We start from the raw sequence: 23,697 nt of genomic DNA, 5'->3' as shown, positions 1-23,697 counted from the left end.
AACCTTTGTAAGTTGAATAACATCTTGGATCCGAGCTAGTTTATCTAAAATGGCAACAAAATTTCAAGATATGAGACAAGCTTTTGCTCCTGTTGGCAATCTAATAAGAACTTCTAAGATAATCTGTGTTTTGTTACCATATAAGAATAAAAGTAAGTATATAAACAAACCAGTTCACATATCACCAATTTTCCCTTTGGTTTATATGATTTAGATAGGGTTTACATAAACTGAACGGGTTCAAATCATTCAAGCTATATTGGATGATTTTAAACCATTACAGTTTATATAATTCGGATAGAATTAGAATTATCATGTATACATAACTTGGAGAGATTCAAATTGTCTAGATTATGTATATAGAATGACCTTATATATCATTGTATTTTTATTCGTTTTATATAATTTGAATAGAATTAAGATCGTTTGGTATACAAAATTCAAATGGGTTTAATTTTTTGGTTCAGTTATATATATTGAAGGATTTTACATATCATTATAACCAAAATATATATGATGCAAATTAAAACAATTTGCGTGAATAGTAGATAGAATGAAAGTTAAAAAGAAAAAGAACAGACACACATCCAGAGAAAACAAATAAATTTTGAAAGAAAGAGTAATACTTAAGTTGAAATAAGTAAGTTGCTAATCATTTATCTTTTCCTCTAGATCCTATACTTCATTATCGCCTCTATTAAGGTTTACTATTTTTTTAAAACGCTATTATAGTACACATAATATTTTATTTTTAATTCTGCTTATGAATGTATGGGTATTTGTAATCTTTTATTAAAGAATATTTTTGAAATATTAAAATATAACTAAAAATGTAATGCAATTAGTAAATTTGGCATTGTGAACAGAATCACCCCTTTTTTCTCTTTTTTTCTTTTTTTTTTTTTTTTTTTTTGGAAGTACTATATAATAGGGTTATGAATCGACCAAATTATGATGGAACTTGACAAAGTGTACAAACAAAAAAAGAAAAAAAAAAGAGAAAAAAGAAAAAAGAAAAAAAAAAAGTTAAGTTCACCGGTAGTTCTATTGAAAAAAATAATATATTTTTTTCTAGTTATTACTTATTAGGGAGATTAAGTGGTCTTCCCAAAATAATACAGTAAAATTACAAACATTAAATTTTTTTATAAAATTATTTTACAACCGTTAAAATTTGTTTTTTTTTTTTTTCTTATGAAATCATTTGTTATTATTATTATTATTTGTACAGAAAGTTCAAGATATCACTGGCTTGTTAAGAAGCCTTCATTTTCATGACAGTTGGTGGTGGGGGCCCATTGTTCGTGAGTGGGAGGAAAAGTCCGAATATCTAAAACGTTTTTTTTTTTTTTTTGGTAGTTGTTACTTATTAGTGGAGATTAAGTGGTCTTCCCAAAATAATACAGTAAAATTACAAACATTAATTTTTTTTTTAATTATTTTATAAACATTAAATTTTTTTTTTCCTTATAAAATCATATATTATTATTTTTATCTTTTTTTTTTTTTTTTTGACAGAAAGTTCAAAATATCACTGGCTTGCTTGGAAGCCTTCATTTTCATGACATTTGGTGGTGGGGGCCCATTGTTCGTGAGTGGGAGGAAAAGCCCGAATATCTAATTGCATAGTGGGTTTGAATTTTCTGAACACATGCTTTACGTTTTTGACATATTTTTAAGTTTATTTGACTGACAATTTTCGTCAACTATTAAAGAAATAAAAAAAATAAAAATAAAAAGGGTTTGTGCAAGTTTCATTTCCACTGTAATTCAACATCGCTCACTCATTCTATCAGATATGAATTGCTCCTCAAAACTCTTTTGCTTCATTTTTCTATAATAATTCTGATGCCCCTTTTATTCACCCCCAACATTGCGCAATCAGATAGTTGTACAGAGAGAGCTGAGTACTGCTGGAACTGTATCTCCAAAGATGGCAATCTCACCCATGCAAGCACCATCTACAAACAGAACCTCCACAGCCTCCTCACCTCCTTTGTATTAGAAACTAATAACAATTATGGGTTCTACAATTCTTCCTGGGGACAAAACCCAGACAAAGTTAACGCAATCGCACTCTGCAGAGGAGATGTTGTGCCAAACGAGTGTCGGGATTGTATAAAAGAGGCGAGTAAAAGGCTTTTAATGAATTGTCCCAACGGAAAGGAAGCGATCATTTGGGGGGAGCGTTGTTTGGTACGCTACTCCAACAGCTCCATATTTTATATGATGAAAGAAGCCCCATTCAAGTTGGTGCCCAGTCCCAATCCATCAAAGGCCGGTGCGGAACGGTACAAGAAGACTCTCGATCCATTACTAGAAAGCCTAATAAGGAAAGCTTCATCGGGAGATTCTCGTAGAAAGTTTGCATATGGTAACACAAAGGTCCCAGATGCTGAAGACATATATGCACTTGTACAGTGCACGCCAGATTTGAGCCAGCAAGATTGCAGTGATTGCTTAGTGAATTCTACTTTACAAATTCCAGGCTGCTGTGCTGGAAAAAGTGGAGGAAGAGTCCTTAAACCCAGCTGTACTCTCAGGTATGAGTATGGTGCTTTCTACAATGTGCCACCACCAGACGGTACGTAAAAGTTTTTTTTAATATTTTTTTAATTTATTTTGTGAATCATAATTTTACTGATCATATAAAAATATATTTGTGATATATTTTTTTATTTATGTTGTGGGTTGGAATTTTTGTAATTATAATTAAGAAAATCTATATCTGTGAATTTTCATTTCTGTTGTAATTCAAGATCGCTCCCTCACTATCATATAATGAATTGTTCCTCAAAACTCTTTTGCTTCATTTTTCCTATAATAATTCTGATGCCCCTTTTATTCACCCCAACGTTGTGCAATCAGATAGCTGTACGGAGAGAGCTGAGTACTGCTGGAACTGTATCTCCGAACACGGCAATCTCACCTATGCAAGCACCATCTACAAACAGAACCTCCATAGCCTCCTCACCTCCTTCGTATCAGAAACCAATAACAATGACGGGTTCTACAATTCTTCCTGGGGACAAAACCCAGACAAAGTTAATGCAACCGCGCTCTGCAGAGGAGACATTGTGCCAAACGAGTGTCGAGATTGTATAAACGAGGCGAGTAAAAGGATTTTAATGAATTGTCCCAACCGAAAGGAAGCGATCATCTGGGGCGAGCGCTGTTTGGTGCGCTACTACAACAGCGCCATATTTTATACGAAGAAAGAAGCCCCATTCAAGTTGGTGCCCAGCCCCAATCCATCAAAGGCCGGTGCGGAACGGTATAAGAAGACTCTTGATCCTTTACTAGAAAGCCTAATAAGGAAAGCTTCATCGGGAGATTCTCTTAGAAAGTTTGCATATGGTAATACAAAAGTCCCAGATGCTGAAGACATATATGCACTTGTACAGTGCACGCCAGATTTGAGCCAGCAAGGTTCCAGCGATTGCTTAGTGAATTCTACTTTAGAAATTCCAGGCTGTTGTGCTGGAAAAAGTGCAGGAAGAGTTCTTAAACCCAGCTGTACTCTCAGGTATGAGTATGGTGCTTTCTACAATGTGTCCGAATACGGTGGTCTACCACCACCAGATGGTACGTAAAATGGGGATTGCATAAACGAGGCGAGTAAAAGGCTTTTAATGAATTTTCCCAACCGAAAGGAAGCTATCATCTGGGGCGAGCGCTGTTTGGTACGCTACTCCAATAGCTCCATATTTTATATGAAGTGTTGCAATTAATCTGCACATTTATCAAGAGAAATTAAAAATAAATAAATATTTGTTTCTAGAATTACTTAGGCAGTCAATATATAAGTATAGTATAGAAAGCGATGATGATATTTATATAAATTATGGAAATTGATACAGATATTTATATAAGTTTGATTTGACTTTCTAGAACATTCATGAACGATTTTAGTCTTGTATAAATAGGAAGGTACTGCTTCGACAACATGTATATAACAATTACATTAAAAAAAAAGTTAATTATAATTTATTTTCCTTTCTCCACCGAGAGTATCCCACTTTTTATTCAAATAAATCAAATCATTTCTACTTGCTTTTGTTACCGAAATCAAAATGCCCTCCAATAAATTCCATCAGTGGTGCCAAAGCCTTGTTTGTTCATTAACTAGGCATAATTATTTCCATTCACCATGGCTGAAAACACCTTCTGCACAATACCAGTTCTAGTTTTTCGTGATAAAAATTACGATTTTTTGTCTATAAAAATGACCAGTTATTTTAGATCACAAAAATTATGGGGTATTGTTAGTGAGGGCTACACTATTCCTTCTGGCATTACCATACTAGACGACAATCAAAAGAAGAAGCTTGATGAGAATCATTAGAAAGATTCCCAAGCTTTGTTCGTTGTGCAACAAACCATGACAGATGAAATCTTTCCAAGAATTATGGGAGCTCCAACAGCAAAGGAGGCATGGGATACACTACATGAAGAGTTTCAAGGTAATGTTAAGGTACATGCTATAAAACTATAGACTCTAAGAAGAGATTTTGAAAATTTAAAAATGAATGATAATGAGACCGCTAAAGATTACTACTCAAGGATAAAAGAATTAGTTAATCAAATGAGAGCCTATGGAGAAAATATTTCTAAAAGAAGTAGTAGAAACTTTTTCATTAGTTGCATAGAAAAATATGATGCAATTATTACTGCTATAGAAGAATCTAAGGATATTGAAAATTTAACAGCAACAGAATTAATGGGCTCTCTAAAGGCATATGAGAAAAGACTGAGTAGGCGAAATGAAAATTCTTTGGAAAACGTCTTAGTCTAAAATAAAAATGCGGTCTCAAAATACTAAAGATGGATGGAAAAAACTACAAGAAAATTCTAGAAGTAATCAAAATAAAAATGGCAAATATCCTCCTTGTAAGATTTGCAAAAGAAAAAGTCATTTGGAAAAAGACTGTTGGTCGAAAGGAAAACCACAGTATAGAGTCTATATAAAATTTAGGCATGTAGAAAAAGATTGTCGCTTTAAAAACACATATCAAGCTAATTTTACTGAAAATAAGGACATAAAAAATCATCTATTCTATGTCCACAAGGTAAAGATAAAAAGGACGCGTGGTATTTAGATAGTGGTTGCATCATATAGGTAGTCAATTATAATCTTATAGGTTACATTGCCTACCTTATATTTTGCTACAGGGTAAAATCCATAAATTATGAGTGACAATATTAATTTACAATATTTTTTTTATTTTTATTTTTTAATTTTAAAAAATTAATATGAAAAAATAATCATTTTAATGGTAATCAATTAAATTGTCATATATTAAGTAGATTTAACTAGATTTTTCTTAAAAGGAAATGAAATTTATTTTATATTTTCATTTTTGTCTCCATTTGATATATATATATATATAGACATATATAATATTATATTATATTATATCAGTTTCATGCATCATAAAGTATGTTAGGAGCTTGGTAGTTTTATATAAAATATTTTTTTCTATATATATAATATTTCTAAATTTAAATTAAATATTTGTTTTCATTTGTGTATAATATTATAAATTTAAGAGGTTAAATTATCAATATTTTTCTTGTATAAAATAAATGGTTAATTGCACTTTAGTATTTTAGATTTTAGTATCTTTTAGTTTGAAAAAGTTGCACTTTTACCTTTCAAATTTAAATTGTTTTAGTTTAGACCATCAACTTTCAATATATTGCATTTTCATCCAATTAGAATTTTTATCAAATGACAGTTATCCGTTTGAGTTATTGAAATACAATTTATATTATTATTATTATTATTATTATTATTATTTTGATAAAGGGTCTAAATTGTAACATATTAAAACTAGATGACCTAAAAAGTTAGATGTATTTCAATGTAGGCATGGATGAATTGGAAGGACGGTACAACTTTAAATATTGTGGATTCTATATTGAGAGATGGCTCAACAAGCGAGATAATGAGATGCATCCACATTGCATTACTGTCCGTGCAAGAAAATCACGTTGATAGACTCACTATGAATCTAGTTGTTGCTATGCGTACCAAACACTCTCTCACTCTCCCACCACCATCGTATCCTTCACTTTTTATACAATGTAGCCGTGAATACGACATGCCGCTAGCACCTAATCGGAGTTCCAGGCTTCATCAACTAGATATGAGAAATCAAATACGATGTCTAATAGCAGCAACTTAGCGGAGGCTTCAAGTAGTAGCCAATCTAGCTAGTGGTTGGGGCCCAACATTAATGAATCAAGCAGTAATTGAATATGTTACCCGTAAAGATACTAATCGTAGTATCTAATTCTTATTTCAAAAATTTCTATCTTGTAACTTGAATTTTGTATTTTGAATTTAACTATTTATCTATATCACTTTTGTATCTTTCTGTTAGTCATGTACTCTATAAATACAAAAGCTGTAATCAAATTGAGATTGCCATGAAATATAATCAATTCCTTTTATTCCTTATTTAGTTTTCTTAACTTAGTATCAGAGCACTTCATGATCTTTTCTTTAAGATGTCCACCTTCCTTGTGTTCCTTCTTAAGGAGTTCAAGTTTCTGGTATGTTCTCTCATTCGTTATTCACAAAACTTCATTCCACTAATTATTGCAATGGCATCAACAGGCTCTTTCCGTGATTAAAGGAAACAGGATGCTTTCCAATATCCATAGTAAAACTGCTCCGCAAGAATTTCTTATGGATGTTGAGAAAGAGGAGGGTAAATTTAATGAAGAATATTTTACATGGTGTCAACTTCATCAAGTTTTTATGTGTTGGCTTCTTGAATCTATGACCAGTTTTGTGCAAACTCAAATGGTTAGCTATAACATGGCTTTTGAAGCATAGGAAACAGTTGAACATTTGTTCTCTTCCAAATCTAAGGTGAGAACCATGCAATATAAGTTACAATTCCAAACCATTAAAAATGGTGGTTCTTCAATGGCTAAGTATTTGCTTAAAATTATAAGCATTGTTGATGCTTTGGCTTCTATAGGATACATAGTTTCTGAGGATGATTGTCAGGACCCGTCCAAGATTCCTCCCCGGAACCCTAGACAAGCCCTGATCCCGGAGAAATACCACCGAACCTTCCAATGGAAAATCCGGCAGCACCTCCCCTAAGGGTAGGACTTACCAAAAATTTCCTATACTGAAAACACACTTCTATAAGCATCCCCTTATTCCTCCCACGTTACTACAATTTGTTTATACAAATTTACAGCACTTCAAATGAATAACAGTAATCCAGTGCATAATTAATACATAAGTGTCCAATACAGTATACAGAGCATTATACAAATAAATATGAAATTAATACAATGACCGACAAAGAAGTAATACAGGATGGAGAGGAAAAAGGAAAGGAGATGCTCCTTGGACTTTCGGCAATGAACTGAGATGTTGGGCTCGTCCCGGATGATCGACGTCACCCAACCTGGACCTAGGGGAACGGAATTTAAAAAATATGAGATGCTAATCATCTAAGTGAGTGACCCTATCTATTATACAATTATAATACCACGATAATTAAGTAGATAAATAATAATTAATTGGAAATAATATTTTCTCTCAACACCCTTACGATTCTCTCAGTTGGAAAAGTTCCCCTTTTAAAACATTTTCACAAAACCCTTTATTCGTATTCCCCGAAACCAAGACATCAATTTATTCAACTAAATATCAAATAAAATATAATAAGTCAAGCATCCAAAATTTATAATTAAAAAAAATTAATTTATTGAATATGTAAGTAAAGGGAAAATTAAACCAATTTAAAATCCCCATTCGAATAAATACCAAAAGCAGTATTAATTATATTTTTAATTCCAATACAATTTCAAAATATTTATTTTAAAACCCCAGTTCTGAAAATCACTTGATGCACCCACTATATACCAATGGCGCCAACAGTACCCAGCGTCCCAAGATACCGCCAGACAGGAGATTATAGAGAGAAACCGGTATACAGTCGCGTGGCGTCCCACCGCGCCGTTGCAAACAGGTGTCCCGGCCATGGAGTGGCGGCCTACCCTCATCCGATGGCAAACACGGGACAACCCCATAAAATCACATGCGAGCTACTCACACCCACCTGCGCGCTAATCACATCCGTGTGCACACTAACCATATCACATATAAACAGAACACCAGTACGTGTATGGTGCATCTAAAAATCATAAAATCCACATATTTATTTTATATCTCAAAATCTAAAATTTTCCATAACATACCGGGTTTATTTCATCCAATTAAACCCGTAAATTTCCCACAATTCCATTTTAATCATCGTCATAAATTCATCGCATAAATACCGTAATTTTCAAATCCACCGGCTCTCAAATCCACCAATTTAAATATTCAATTTCCCCAATAGCATAAATATTTTTGAAATATAATAAATTAAATCACATGATATACCATGGGCATAATTATAAAAATTGAAACCACCAACTTAAATAAATATTTTCCTTCAAATATTTAAAAATCAAATTATGCCCAAAAATAAATAATATTAAAACCACAAGAATTTCATATATAATTGAATTCCACAATCCTCAATGCCACAAAATAATTTTTACATTGCATAAATTTATATAATGCATATTTTCTTTAATCAAAATAAATCCAGCAATAATTTCCACAATAAATCAATTAATATCAAAATCACAATGCCTGTATATATCAAATTTCCATAAAAATCCAAATTTTCATAATTTGTCAAAAAATCAAAATATGATTTAATTTACTCAAATATGGGCATCAAAATTTCCACATATAAATCCACTAAATATTTGACACATAGAATATAAATTTCAAATATTCAATTTACACCAAATATTCACAAATTTAATTCCCAAAATTAATTTAAAGGTGGGTCACTCACCTGGAGCACGCAATTAAACCACGATCCATCATAGGATCGATTCCACAATTCACACGTGCTCCTAAAACACAATTCACACACAGTCAAATAAATTAATATTTTATTCGGATAAATAATACCCGGTACCCGGGGGGTTAAACACAAACGTTAACCAAAATTGTCGAATAATATACCGAATCGAAGCTTGTGGAATGAGGATCACATTACCGGTCTCCATTGACCCCAATTCCGCCGATGGTGGCCGGAAAGCTTCGGTCGGTTTTGATCTCCTCGTATTTCGCAAACCGCTTTGAATTTTGGAAATTGGAGGCCATATTTGAACTCAGAGGACCAAAAATAGGGGGAGAGGGTGGCAATTTGGACTGGGCTGGGCGGAAAACACAAGAAAAGAGGAGAGAGAAAATTTCCGGCCGGCGGCTTCTCCGGCCCGATCTGGGCGCGTCCTCATCACTGGCCCGTGCGTGTAGCAAGGTGGTGGCCGGAAACGAAGAAACGGCGACGGCCCAAGAGGAAGAAGGAGGAAAAAGAAGAAGAAAGAAGAAGAAGAAGAACGGGCCCGTGGCCCTTTTTTCCCACGTGGGGGAAAAGAAAAAAAAGAAAAAGAAAGTGAAAGAAAATAAAAAGAAAATAAAATTAAATAATTAAATAATATTAAAAATAATATTATTATATAAAATAACAATAAAATAATATGACATTAAACATGGTTGACATGTGGCATCTCAACATGGTGACACATGGTCACATTTATTAAGTCACACGTGGCACAATGTTATACGTTTAAAAAAATAATATTAAAATAATACAGTATTTGAAAAACTTTACAGGTCCATAACTTTCAAACCACATGTCCAAATCGGACGTGCCGCTAGTCTACGGACTCATATCGACTAGTACTTCACAATAATGCATGAGTCAAAGCTCAACTTTGTATGAATAAAAAAGTCAACTCTGGCACCCCTTGGACAGTTTGGACCTTAACTTGTTTTGCTCATAACATTCAAACCGTAGCTCCGTATTCAACGTGCTACTAGTCTACGAACTCGTGCCAACGTGTACTTCGTAACGGTACCTCACTCAACCTAGAATTCTATCCAAGTCAAAAAGTCAACTTTTGACCCCCTTCGGTCAACGGTCAAAGGTCAAAGTAAACGGTCAATGGTCACCCTCGGTCAAAGTTGGAAAACTTCCGTTGTACTTTGGGATGGGGTGTTACAATGATCATATTCTTCACATCTTAAATGGCTTTGGCATTGTGTATGATGCATTTGTTACCACTGTTGCAACCGGAATTAAACTAACTAGACTTCATGATGTTTTGCTATGCTATTGGCTCATGAATGCTATATTGATTATCACAACTCCATTATTGATGATGTCATGCAAGTAAATTCAGCAAAAAAGACAATTGTTCCTCGAAATTCTAATAATTTTTCGATCCAACTCTAATGATCATCAAAATTTTCTTCATGGACATGGTTAAGGTAATTATGGTGGTTTTCGCAATCCTCCCTCTCATGGTAAATCACAATGTCAAATTTGCCACAGGTTTGGACATATAGCTCCTCAATGGTATCATCAGTTTGATCAAGGTTATTAGAGTCCTTCTATGCCTTCTTCTCAATCTACCAATCCAATGGCTACTATAGCTACATAGCCAGATTCTTTGATTGATCCTACTTGGTATCCTGATTCTGGTGCAATGAATCAGTGTACTCCAAGTATCAACAATCTAACTGACAAACAAAAGTATTATGGTTTTGAGAAAATTTACGTAGGCAATGGTACAGATTTGAAAATTTCTCATATTGGCTCTTCTTCTATTTCATCACATCTATTTTCTAGTCCACTTCATCTCTACAATATTTTGCAATTGCCTCATTTTAGTAAGAATTTATTGAGTGTTTCCAAATTTACACATGATAATAGTGTTTACTTTGAGTTTCACCCTTGATTTTTTTTTTTTTGGTAAAAGATCTAGCTACAAGAATAATACTTCTTCACGGCATGCTTAGGAATGGTCTTTATCAGTTTGATTCAAAGATTTTGAAAATTTTTTGGTCAAGTAGATGCTGTAATAAAGAATGGTCTTTTTTATCATCAACTTTTCAATTCAATAAACGGGCTAATCCTGTTGATCCTAAAGTTTTGCTTGCTGATACAAATTAGTTAAGTTATGGCATGACCACTTGGGTCATCCCTCTTGTGATGTCACCAAATCAGTTATGCATAGTTATAATGTTTCTATTTCCAATAATAAAAGTTTTATTTGCACTGCCTGTCAATTGGGCAAAAGCAAATGTTTACCCTTTTCTTTGTCTTGATTAGTATTGATTAGTTTATGATGAACCTTTTCACTTGATTAGTATTGATTAATGGATTTCGGCACCATGTTTATCCTCAAACGATTTCAGATATTATATTAGTTTTGTTGATAACTGTACAAGATTTACTTGTCCTCATACTCATGAACAAAATGGCTTGTTGAATGCAAGCATCATCATATTGTGAAGACAGTTTGGCTTTACTTGCTCATGCATCATTTCCTTTGAAATATTACGATGAATCTTTTTTAGTTTCTATTCACATATTTAATAAATTACCTTTTTCTATTCTTCATAATATAAGATTGTGGGAAACGTTTTATGGAACTCAACCGGATTATGCCGTGCTTAAGGTGTTTGGATGTTGTTGTTTCCTAATCTTCATTCGTATAATAAATATCAATTGATGTTTCATTTAACACCTTGCACATTTATTTGTTATCATAATAATATAAGGGATATGAATGTTTGGCATCTAACGGTAGAATTTATATTGCTAGAAATGTGATATTTGATATGACACTATTTCCCTTTGCTTCTAATGATTCTTCTCTATCTACTCAAGAATCTATTCCCACTAGGACTACAATTTTTGTGCCTTATCTTCAAGTGATTAAGACTTTACATTCAATTCCACCACTACTTATAATTTCTAGTCCTACTAATATTCCACCACAATATGGTGAATCTGCCTCATCTATAAATCTTGCATTGCAATCATCTACTCCTACACTTCCATCTTCTACTCTAGTTTGGCATTCTATGGTCACTCGGTCACGAATAGGCTCTTTAAAGCCATAGGTTTCCCTTGATGATTCATATTTGAAGCAAGTTCTGTCAAGGATGCTTTTGCTAGTCCTTAATGGTGTAAAGCTACGGATGACAAGTATGAAGCTCTCATGGTTAATAAAACTTGGCCACCGGTTCCCCCTCCACCAAATAAAAAGGTTATCAATTGTAAATGGGTGTTTAGAGTGAAGAAAAAAGTGGATGGTAGTTCAATGTCTTAAGGCACATCTTGTTGCCAAAGAATCTCATCAGGTTTCTAGTTTTTATTATAGAGAGATGTTTAGACCTATGGTTAAACATATTACTATATGAGTTTTACTCACTGTGGCCCTTGCTCACACCTGGCCTATACGACAACTAGATTTTAATAACGACTTTTTAAATGGTGATCTTACAGAAGAAATATATATGACTCAACCTTCAGGGTATGTTTCCTCCTCTAATTCTAATATTGTCTGTAAGCTTCATAAGTTGTTGTATAGCTTGAAGTAAGCTCCAAGAGCCTGGTTTGAGAAACACGGTTCTACACTCAAAGTTTTTGGCATTCCTCAATTTCGGTTATTTATTTATTAGCTTATGTTGATTATGTTGATGATATTATGTTGACTGGTAGTAATGGGCATGAATTATAGTTAATGGTTAATAAGCTTCATCAAAAGTTTACTCCCAAGTATTTAAGTTTGCTAAACTTTTTTCTTGGAATTGAGGTAGTTCCAACTGTTGATGGCATGTTTTTATCACAATAGAAATATATTAATGATTTACTTGTTAAGTAAGCCATGCAACATGCCAAACCATTCCCAATGCCTATGGTGGGTGGTTTTCAACTTTCAGCTTTATTTGGTGATTCTTTTTCTGATTCTCATCTCTATCAACGTATTGTTGCGCTTTATAGTATGTCATAACTATATGTCTTGAATTATCTTTGTCTATTAATCGAGTATGTTAGTATATGCAAAATCCTCTTGATACTTATTGGAAGGCGGTGAAACGAATTTTGTGATATTTAAAAGGCACTTCATGATTTGGCCTTCATCCTAAATGGTCTAAGAATTTTAAATACTATTGCTTATTATGATGTTGACTGGGCCTCTAGTCCAGATGATTGTCATTCTGCCATAGGATATTGTCTTTTTCTTGGAAGCAATATTGTTACTTGGAGTGCTAAGAATCAAAATACAATCTCTCGTTCTTCTACTGAATTTGAGTATCGTAGCTTACCAAGCACTATGGCAGAAATTTTATGGCTTTATTCTATGCTATTTGAGCATGGTGTTCCAATTGTTAAAGTTCCTTTGTTATGTTGTGACAATCGAAGTGTTATAGCTTTGGAGCACAATCTGTTTTTTATTATAAAACAAACCATATTGAGATTGATATCCACTTCATTCAAGAAAAAGTAGCACATCAGTGCTTAGCTCCTTGTTTTATGTTATTGGGTTTCCAAGCTCACAGTGTTCGAATCTCCTTTTAGCTTGCGAGGATGTTACAAATAAAGATACTAACCATAATATCTGATCCTTATTTCAAATATTTTTATTTTGTAACTTGAATTTTGTATTTTGAATTTAATTTATCTGTCTTTACCATTTTTGTATTTTTTGTTAGTCATGTACTCAATAAATACAAAGGCTATAATCAATTTGAGATTGTCAAGAAATATAATCAATTCCTTTTTATTCATGTTTGAGTTTTCTTAGCTGAATATGATTTTGGAAAAAAATCTTTTATCTTTGTTTACTCTTTTTATTCAATATTTTATTAGTGTGCGATTTTAACGGTTAGATAATAATGCTCTCCTTGGAGACGGCCAACTGGCAGCAAAACCATTATATGGTAGAAAAGTTGGTACTCTTTACCCCATATATATATGTACACACACTACCCAAAAAAAAAAAAAAAATGATTTGACAATATGTGACAACGACATTCAAGGAAGAATGTTGTCAAATTGAGTTTTATAACAACATTCATACAACATGTGTTGTGTAATGTAGAATCATTTAATATTTTACAACGCATATAGTAGAATGTTGTTAAAAGTGTAATATTACCACATATATTTGAGTGTTGTAAAATTTTTTAAATTAACAACAATCTAGTCAGGATGTTTAAAATTATAGGTTTCCTGCTTTTTTTTTTTCTTTTTAAAGAAAATATAGATTTTCAAATTTAAATACATGAATTTAAATGAGTAATTTACTGTTTTAATATGGGCCTTTTTTTAAATTTAAATACGAGTCATTTAAATAACTCCTAGTGGTGTTTTTATATTTAAAAATATGGGTAATTTTCTTTTTAATTTTTTTTTTATTAAATGACTCCTTGTCAAATTTAAGTATTTAAAAAAAAAATAGTCCCAAAAAACAATTGCCTTCAACTTCATTAGTCCCCGCCTTTATCTTCAAAAGATTCAAATCAGTCCACCATCTACTCCTTCATTGTAACACCCCGTCCCGAACCATGTCGAAATTTTTGCACGTTGATCGAGGTTTACTGTTGACTGTTGACTTTGACCGTTGACCAAAGGGGTCAAAAGTTGAATTTTTGACCCGATTGGAATTCTAGGTTGACGGAGGTACCGTTACCAAGTACACGTTGGCACGAGTTCGTAGACTAGTAGCACGTTGAAAACGGAGCTACGGTTTGAAAGTTATGGACAAAACAAGTCGAGATTCAATCTGTCCAAAAGGTGCTGGGAGTTGACTTTTTATGGTTGTAGAATTTTGCTTTGACTTTGGTATGGTTGTAAAGTGCTCATCGATACGAGTTCACAGACTAGCGGCACGCCTAATTTGGACGTACGGTTAAAAAGTTATGGATGTTTGAAGTTTGCCGGATACCGTAATATTTTAATGTTTTTGAATCGATGAACAGTGAAATGCCACGTGTTATCACCGGATTGGTCCACGTGGATGAACAGTGTCACCCATGATGGCTTTTATTTGGCAAAAACACCGGGGAAGAGAGAGAAAGAGAGAGAGGAGAGAGAGAGGGAGAGAGAGAAACGACCAGCCCCCGGAGGGCTACACACGCCGGCCAGATGGGACCCCCTCCCCATTTCCGGCCAAACCCCAGAATCTCACTACCGCCGGCCGCCGGACGCGCCCAGATCGAGCCAGCCAAGCTCGGCGGCGATTTTTCCCCTCCACTGCCGGCCACCGCCGTTTGACCCCTTTCCGGCCATTTTCAGGCCACACGCGCCAGCCATCCCTCACCACCTCCTCATTTCTGGCCAGCCCACCAAATTTCACGGCCACTGGACCTCCGACGCTCCGGGATCGGAGCGTTTTCCGACGAGGCGCCGAAAATCTTCAAATCCCGATCTCTCTGCCGTCCGGCCTCCGTTTGCCTCACCGCCGGTCCCGTTGGAATCCTCTCCCCTCGATCTACAAAACCGCCAAAAATCTCAGCCAACGGCCACCGCACGCGCCGCCGCCGGCAACGATTGCCGGTGACCGCAGAGGCTCGCCGGAAGTCACTGTTCTGGCGAGTACCCAGTTGCACCGCCGGTCCCCCTCCACTAATTCTAACCTCCTGAATCCAAATCCGGGGTCCTTTTCTGCCAATTCGCAACGGATTGAGAGAATCGAAGAGTTGAATCCCGAAAGTTTTCCGGCGAGATTCCGGCCACCACTGGTCCGATCTCCGGAAAGTAAGACCGGATTTGTAATCCTCGTCACTCAAGCTTCAATTCGATATATTATTCGACAATTTTTGTTAACATTTGTGTTTAACCCCCCGGGTACCAGGTATTATTTACCCGAATAAAATATTATTTTATTTGACTGTGTGTGAATTGTATTCTAGGAGCATGGGTGAGTCGTGGAATTGATCCCATGGTGGATCGTGGTTTAATTGCGTACTCCAGGTGAGTGACCCACCTTGAAAACTATTTTGGGCAATTAATTATATTTATGTGGTGTTAAATTGATATCTGTAATTTATGCTCATGTGGTGGAATTTAAATATAATCGGGAACAAAATATTATTTTATATATATATATATATATATATTTACCCATTGATACTAAACGGAATTTTGGATTATTAAGAACTTCCTGATTATTATTTTATCATGATTTAATTGTATTTATTACACATGAGCAAGTATTTTCAGTAATTCGTTGTGTTTGGATTTTATATTATTTTTGGGCATAATTGGTTTGAATATTTTAAGAAAATTATTTGTTCAAATTGGTGGTTTAATTTTCATAATTATGCCCATGGTATATTATTTGTTGAACCGCGTGTTGCGAGAAAAATTATTTTTATTCGTTATTGATGTTTTCGTACCGGTTTGTTGAATGAAAATATGTGGGATGGTAAGTGTGAAAATTTGGTATATTTCCCACGGTAATTTTGGAAAACGGTACGGTTGATTTAATAATTATTTTAGACGCATTCACACAGTATTGGTGTTCTGGTATATATGTGGTTAGCGCGCAAGTATTATGTCTCCCATGAGTTGCCATTGGACCGTGGGCAGGCAGGTTTGGCCGGGATGACGGTTGTAGCAGCGGTACTGTCGGAATGCCAAAGTGCCGTTTGCAAGTTTCTCTCTTTAATCTCCCCGCCAGTCGGTACTCAGGACGCTGGATATCGGAGGGCATCACTGGTATATGGTGTGGTGCGTCAAGTACAAATTTTTCGGATAGAAATTTCAAACCCAAGGAGTACAAAAATTATTTATTATAATTTATTACATTTTATTTATATTTGGGGTATTTATTTATTTGTTGTTTATTAAATTATTTGATCCCTTGGTTTTCGGGAGGTACGAATATCGGGTTTTGTGAAAATGTTTTAAAAGGGGAACATTTCCTACAGAGTGAATAGTAAGGGTTTTGAGAGAAAATATTACTTCAAATGTTTATTTATTTATTTATTTAATTGTTCGGTATTGATTAATTAAATCCTTTAATTTGGTATATTATTAATATTAAAGGTGTTCAGTAGATAGGGTCACTCACTGAGATGATTAGCATCTCACGTTTTTAAATTTCGTTCCCCTAGGTCCCGGTTGGGAGACGTTGATTGTCCGAGGCGAGCCCAACGTCTCAGTTCGTTGTCGAAAGTCCAAGAAGTATTTCTTCCCTTTTACCTCTCCATCCTGTATTACTTCTTATCTGTCATTGTATTAATTCCGCATTTATCTGTATAATGCTCTGTATACTGTATTGGACATGTAGTTATTATTTATGCACTGAGTTGCTGTTATTCTTTGAAGTGCTGTAAATTTGTGGAATCAATTTGTAGTATCGTGGGAGGAATAAGGGGATGAATATAGAAGTGTGTTTTCAGTGCAGGAAATTTGTGGTAAGTCCTACCCTTAGGGGAGGTGCTGCCGGATTTTCCGTTGGAAGGATCGGTGGTATTCCCTGGGATCAGGGCTTGTCTAGGGTTCCAGTAAGGAATTCTGGACGGGTCCTGACATTCATCTTCTACAAAATCGATTGCGATAGAACTGATGCTCTCCACCTTCATCTTCTACAAAATCAATTGCGAAGGAATTGATTCTCTACACCTTCATCAAAATCAATTGCGAGGGAAATAACTGTCTTTACAAGCTCATCTTCTACAAAATATATTGTGAAGGAAGTGATTGTGAAGTGCTCGGAATGGAAGACTGACTGTGAAGCTCCAAATTCAGGTATTCGGAGCTTTTTGTTTACTTTCTTCTCAATTTTGTTTTTGTTTAATTTCTTCTTGATTTTCTATTAGATCTAAAAACCTATAGTTGAAGCACACCTAATAAATTTTGACGAACCTTAGGAATCAATTTTCAGTCACAGTTACCTAAATAAGTCCATTGTCTTTTGAGTTAGCAATTGATTTGCAATAACAATTTCATATATTAGATTTTATAATTTTGATAATGTTTGTCTAGATGGATTAGATTTATTACTTTGCTAGTTGGAAGCATGGTTCAAATGCAATTGCCAGGTTTGGTGCTTATGTGCTTAATTCACTCTGTGTTTCTGGTTTATGAGATGGTTGTAGCTACTAAATTTGTTATTTTAGTTAGTGCTTTGCTCACTTTGTTTGGAATCTTTTAGTACTTCTTCAGGGATACCTGCAAGTCAAAGATGTGGCTAAACTTCGGTAAGGATGGGGAAATAGGGAAATATTGCTCTACAGAGAATTAGTGATAAATATGTATCTAGTTGATATATTAAAAAAAAAAAACTGTAATACAATTGATCTCTATTCTGTTTGGATTCTTTTGGTACTTCTTCATGGATATTTGCAACTCAAAGATGTGGCTTGGCTTCGGTAAGGATGAAGAAACATTGGATAATGATAAGTTTATGTCTGAGCATAGTCGTAAACCGGAATTTTATATAAAACATTGGATAGTGATAAGTTTATGTCTGAGCATAGTTTTAAACTAGAATTTTATATATGAAACTAACCACCACTTTCTATCGAAGAAAAAAAACCACCAACAAAAGGTCCATGAGAATGACTCTAGTCATGAGATCTCAATATAGGCGATCATATTTGAATCTCTTGATTAGTAGATTGTTGTGCAGTGATATGAATTATATATTTGAATAGTATAAATTATTAGTAGACAAGTGAGACTATATGCTGCTTCTTAAAGGACATTTGATATGCAAGTGAGACTGTGAGGGAATTGTTTTGAATGATTAAGCAATTTCTTGGAATTCTACTTTCTCACAGTTCACCATTCAAAATTGTCACTTTTAATGGCCATAAAATTTATCATCTGCTGTTAGCTGTAATGACGGCTTATATTTCTTAAAATTTTGCTTGCAAGTTGAATGTCAGATTTATGTATTATTTATAAGAAAAGCATTTACTTTAATAATACCATCATAAAATGAACTAGTAGTTTATGTATTTTTTTCAAATCCATTTGTAGTGCTTGCATTTATCTTCTATTTTGGTTTAATTTTTTGGTCGTGATGATGGATAAAGAATGGGTGCATTGATCAAGGTAAGCTTTTTTATATTTTTGGTTCTTTATATTTCTGGGTGCATTTATCAAGGTAATTTTTTTTATATTCTTGGTTCCATGTTTTTTTTCTGTTCATTTCTTTTATTTTTTCTTTCAAAATAATAACAGAAAGCTTAGATAAGATTTATTAATATTCAGTATTTTGTTTATGCTGTTTATGGATAGTTTTTGTTTGCTGCAAAAAATTCTTAGTTAGGCTTTAGATCACCCCTTTCAAAAAAAAAAAAAAAAAGGAGCTGGTCTAATAGGAAACATGAAATTGTTGGTTGGCCAAAGATATTCACAAGTGAAGAAGATTTTAATGATGTTAATAACATAATGAGTGGTTGGGGAAAACATAACAAGAAGAAAGGTGCAATTTCAAGTTCAATATGAAAGAAACAATCAATATTATTGGAGTTGCCATAATGGAAAGATATACTTGTTCATCATAACTTAGATGTGATGGACATTTTAAAAAACATTTGTGAAGGCATTGTTGGTACTATTTTAGATGTGAAAGGGAAATCTAAATATGGCCTTAGTTCTTGTTTGGATTTGGAAGTTTCAAATATTAGAAGTGAATTACATCTAAAAAAGAAAGGAGGAGTATTATACTTGCCATTGACACCTCACACTTTGTAAAAGATGAAGAAACACATTTTCTATGAGAGGCTTGCTAATCCAAAACTACCTGATGTCTATGGTTCCAATATTAGTAATTATGTTTCTCTAAAAGAGTTAAAGATGAGTGGTTTAAAATCCCATGATTATCATATTTTGATACAACAACTATTATCAGTAGCATTGAGAGGACTCCTGATACGAACATAGGACAACCTGCTCCTAAACCCATATTATATTAGTCCGGATCTAATTATATTCAAGTTCTAATGGTCACCTTGACCCCTAAACAGCCTGTGATTAGAAACCTTGGTATATAATAAAGACGCCACAATAGGCGATGGAAAGCCTATTGATAAGTCAAACTAAAACACTCATTCACTAATGGTGTTTTAGGTGTTCAAAAGAACAAAGAGAATTCAATCTCACAAATAATTTTCTGTATATAATTCAAGCTTCATTCTTATTGAAAAATAAGCCTTTCATTAGGCTATAAATTCATGAAATAAACTCTAAAAACAAAGGAAAAACCGGCCATACAAAGTGGTTTTCTATGGTGGCTGAAATTCTCACTCCTTTCCTAATCTAATTTGGATTAATTAATTCCTTTATTTTGAATTAGGAATTAATTAATTTACAATGAAAATAATAAAATAATTACTTTCCTAAACTTATTTGTCCAGAAAATAAATAAATAGAATCCAAAAAGTAATGGTAATTTCCTAAAACAAAAAGTAGAATCAAATTAAGAAACTAAAAAACGAGCTTTTTGACTAAGTTGACTTTGACCATTCTTTGACCAATTTGAGCTCCAAATCATCTTCAATATGCTTTGTAGGATGCCAAATAATCTTATCATGAAGTCCCACATGTTTCCCTTGCTTGGAAGAAAGAGAAAAATCCAACTCACCACAATACAGTAAAGCCAGCATAAAATAGCGAAAACATGCCAGATTTACTAACTATCCGTACAACCCCTTTTTGGACGACTTTGAAGCTGCTTTGACTTGATTCCAATCCTCTTAGACATATGTATTGAATTCCATGAAACATTAGAACCATTTCATGCTTCCTGACCTCCATAATTACACCAAAACCGCTACCCGGGTCCGTACCGGCTTCCACCACTTGTATGCTTAGAACATGTCTTGGATCTTCGAGTATGGACAAGCCCTCTTGAGAATGAATTACCTCCTGGATATAGGCAGCAAGTTTGACCTTAAATCTCTTAGTTTGATCCCTAGTGATCGGCCCGATCTTCATCCTTATCGGTTTACCACCCCAGTGGGTTGTCGATTGTATAGGTTCGAACGGAATCACATTAACTCCTACCTAGACCAAGAATGGCAATTTTTTGATTATGTGCTTTCTTTAATGAATTATGTCAAGGAGTTTTGGATAGAATTAGAATAGAACAATTGGAGGAAGATATTGTTGAGACTTTATGTCAATTTGGAAGGTTCTTTCCCCGTTCCATTTTTGATATTATGGTTCATTTGACAATTCACTTAGGATGAGAAGCTCGCTTATGTGGACCGATGCAATACTATTAGGGTGTACCCATTTGAAAGGTTTATGAAAGTGCTGAAAGGATATGTAATTGATAGGATCCGTCTCAGGAACCCTCCCAGAATCTCCCATCGGGTCCCACATAATGAAGTCCCATTGGACAATTCTTAAAGGATATCTAATGGAACCTCACTTAAAATGTGGACAACCGAGTATAAGCATTATCAATGATACCTTAATATATATATATATATATATATAACAACCACAACAGCATAACTATACATACTGTCAATACTATGTCCAATAACTAGATCAGAACATTCTAAAATGTATTTGTAAAATTTAGAAAAGTAAAAGATACAAATAAGTTTCAAAGGATAAAGATAAATAGAGAAAGATAAGTAAGCTGTTGCGATGGAAAGTACGCAATAAAAAAGCAATGCGCGAGGTAGAATGCTACTAACTACCTGGGCTTAGGGAAGTGAATTTAAAAAATATAAAACATGAGATAAAGAAATCTCAATGAGTGGCACAATATAATAGAAAAATAATAATTGATTTCTGTAAAAACTTTCTCTCAAGACCTCTCGTTCCATTCATTTGAAAAGTTCCCTGTTTAAATCGTTTCATAAAAATCCGAACTTGTACCCTAATTGAATATCATAATATCAATGCTCAAACGTATAAAAATCAATGATCAATAAATTATCGTAAAATACCTTAGACAAGATATAAAAATTCAGTATAAAATCTTATAAACACAATTCCATGAAACAAATATGAATATGCAGAAGTAACCACCATATTTGAAAGCCATCAATATATTCAAACATATACAATGTACCATACGGTGTACCAAATTATAAACCATGGAATACACCACCTCATGGCCTTCAATATACGAAAGGTGTTGTGGAAATAATAAATACCCATCGAGATGTACCCAACCTCATGGCCCGTGGCCATAATAAATTGTTGGATGAAACAAACCTCACGGCACCGTAGTAATAATAATAAACTGTCGGATAAATCCGACATCATGGTCCGTGGCAATAATAAACCATTGGGTGAAACCAACCTCACGGTACCATGACAAACCCTCGTGCTATAATATAATATAATATAATACTGATCCAAGATGTCGGTACTACATGGTACATCAATTTACAAATAAACAATACAGTATCCTTGAACAACTTAAAATCGTATATGTTTTCCACCAATACTGTATCATAATTCAAAATAAATATTTAAATTTAATCACTTGTTTAAATACTTCAAGAAAAATTTAAATCATCATTTCATGAGAAAATCAGAAATACCACAGTGAAATAAACCAATTTTAAGCATATAAAATTTATAAAATATTTGAACATGCTTAAAATTATAAAACTTTCAATCTAATGTTACGAATCAATTATTTTCCAAAATAATTTACAATCTCATTTAAATACCAGGATATTTAAATAACATAATTCACAAGTTCACTATGAACTCATCAAAGTTAGAAATCATTAAAAATCTTATCAAAATTCACATGAAATGATAACTCATATAAGTGAAAGCAAATATTATATATGCGTAAAGCAAACATTTCAATCAATTGGTATATAAATAAAATACCCAAATCATATATATATATATATATATTATTCTACATACCCCAAACATTTTAAACATTAGAAACACTCATAATACTGCAGATGCTCACTTCTGCTCCTCTGTAAATGCTCACTCCTGCTCGCATCTAGGCTCAACTCAAGTGCCTATAATATAATAAAATATTTTTCAGACTCTAATAACTTAAAAAAAGACATTTGTATGACCCAAATGTCTAAAATTGATTTATACTACTATAAAATTACGTAAATTGGACACCGTTCAATTATACCGCATATCCTTAGGACATGGTATCCAAAATTGGAGATTTTTACCCGAAGCCTAATCTTTCAAAATTGATCCTCCTAATGGGTCCTAATAATATCCAATTTCACTAATTCAACTCCAATTTTAACCAATTTGATCAATTTTATCTAAACACAGTCTGAATCTATCCGAAAATTAACTAATTGATCAAAAATGGAAAAATTATCAAACGACCTCCAAAATTCCCAAACTTTATATCTACAGAAAGCCCAAGAAAAAAGGAACCCAGAAGTATGCTCCCCTCGGTCTAAAGATTCCTCCGGTGGTCGAAAAACACAGTTGAAACTTCGGCCAAACTTTCCATCATCGTATCTCCCAAACGGTGAGGAATTTAGGCAAAAGAACCATGGAAATGAGTTCAGAGGATCCAAAAATGGTTGAAAAGGTCTATAGGTTGGCCTAAAACAGTCAAAAAATGCAAAAATCTAGCGACCCACCTCTCCCCCCAGATCCAGACCTGTCTGGCCGCCGTTCGCAGTGAAATTTCACGGCCAAGCTCACCTCGACATGGGCTTCCTCCCAGGCTAGCATGTATAATAAGTTGTTGGCCGGAATGGGCAAAAATGGCGATGACCTTGTTCGTCGTTAAATGGATCAACGACCAAGTTCGAACCCAAGGGTCTAGGGGAAGGATTTCTAGGGTTTTGGGGATGAAATGGATATTTTGGGCTTTGCT

At 34.0% G+C, this 23,697-nt stretch overlaps 1 protein-coding gene across 1 annotated transcript; it reads left to right on the top strand.

Annotated features, from left to right (window-relative positions):
• The first annotated feature begins 1,737 nt into the window (after positions 1-1,737).
• Positions 1,738-4,000, top strand: LOC107421367 (putative cysteine-rich receptor-like protein kinase 23). The gene is made up of 2 exons (XM_016030597.4): positions 1,738-2,584; positions 2,869-4,000. The coding sequence occupies exons 1-2, from the start codon at positions 1,849-1,851 to the stop codon at positions 3,591-3,593; spliced, it is 1,461 nt and encodes a 486-aa protein (XP_015886083.3). The 5' UTR covers positions 1,738-1,848; the 3' UTR covers positions 3,594-4,000.
• Positions 4,001-23,697: the final 19,697 nt, after the last annotated feature.

The sequence above is a fragment of the Ziziphus jujuba genome, chromosome 1 (genome assembly GCF_031755915.1).
Source record: "Ziziphus jujuba cultivar Dongzao chromosome 1, ASM3175591v1".
Taxonomy (NCBI): domain Eukaryota; kingdom Viridiplantae; phylum Streptophyta; class Magnoliopsida; order Rosales; family Rhamnaceae; genus Ziziphus; species Ziziphus jujuba.
Note: the sequence above shows the minus strand (reverse complement) of the source record. Positions and strands in the feature narration are given on the sequence as shown.

Excerpts from the sequence above, each read along its gene's own strand:
- LOC107421367 (XM_016030597.4), top strand. The coding sequence starts at position 1,849 with ATGCCCCTTTTATTCACCCCCAACATTGCGCAATCAGATAGTTGTACA. Across the intron at positions 2,585-2,868 it reads CAATGTGCCACCACCAGACG|ATAGCTGTACGGAGAGAGCT; the intron begins GTACGTAAAAGT and ends TTGTGCAATCAG.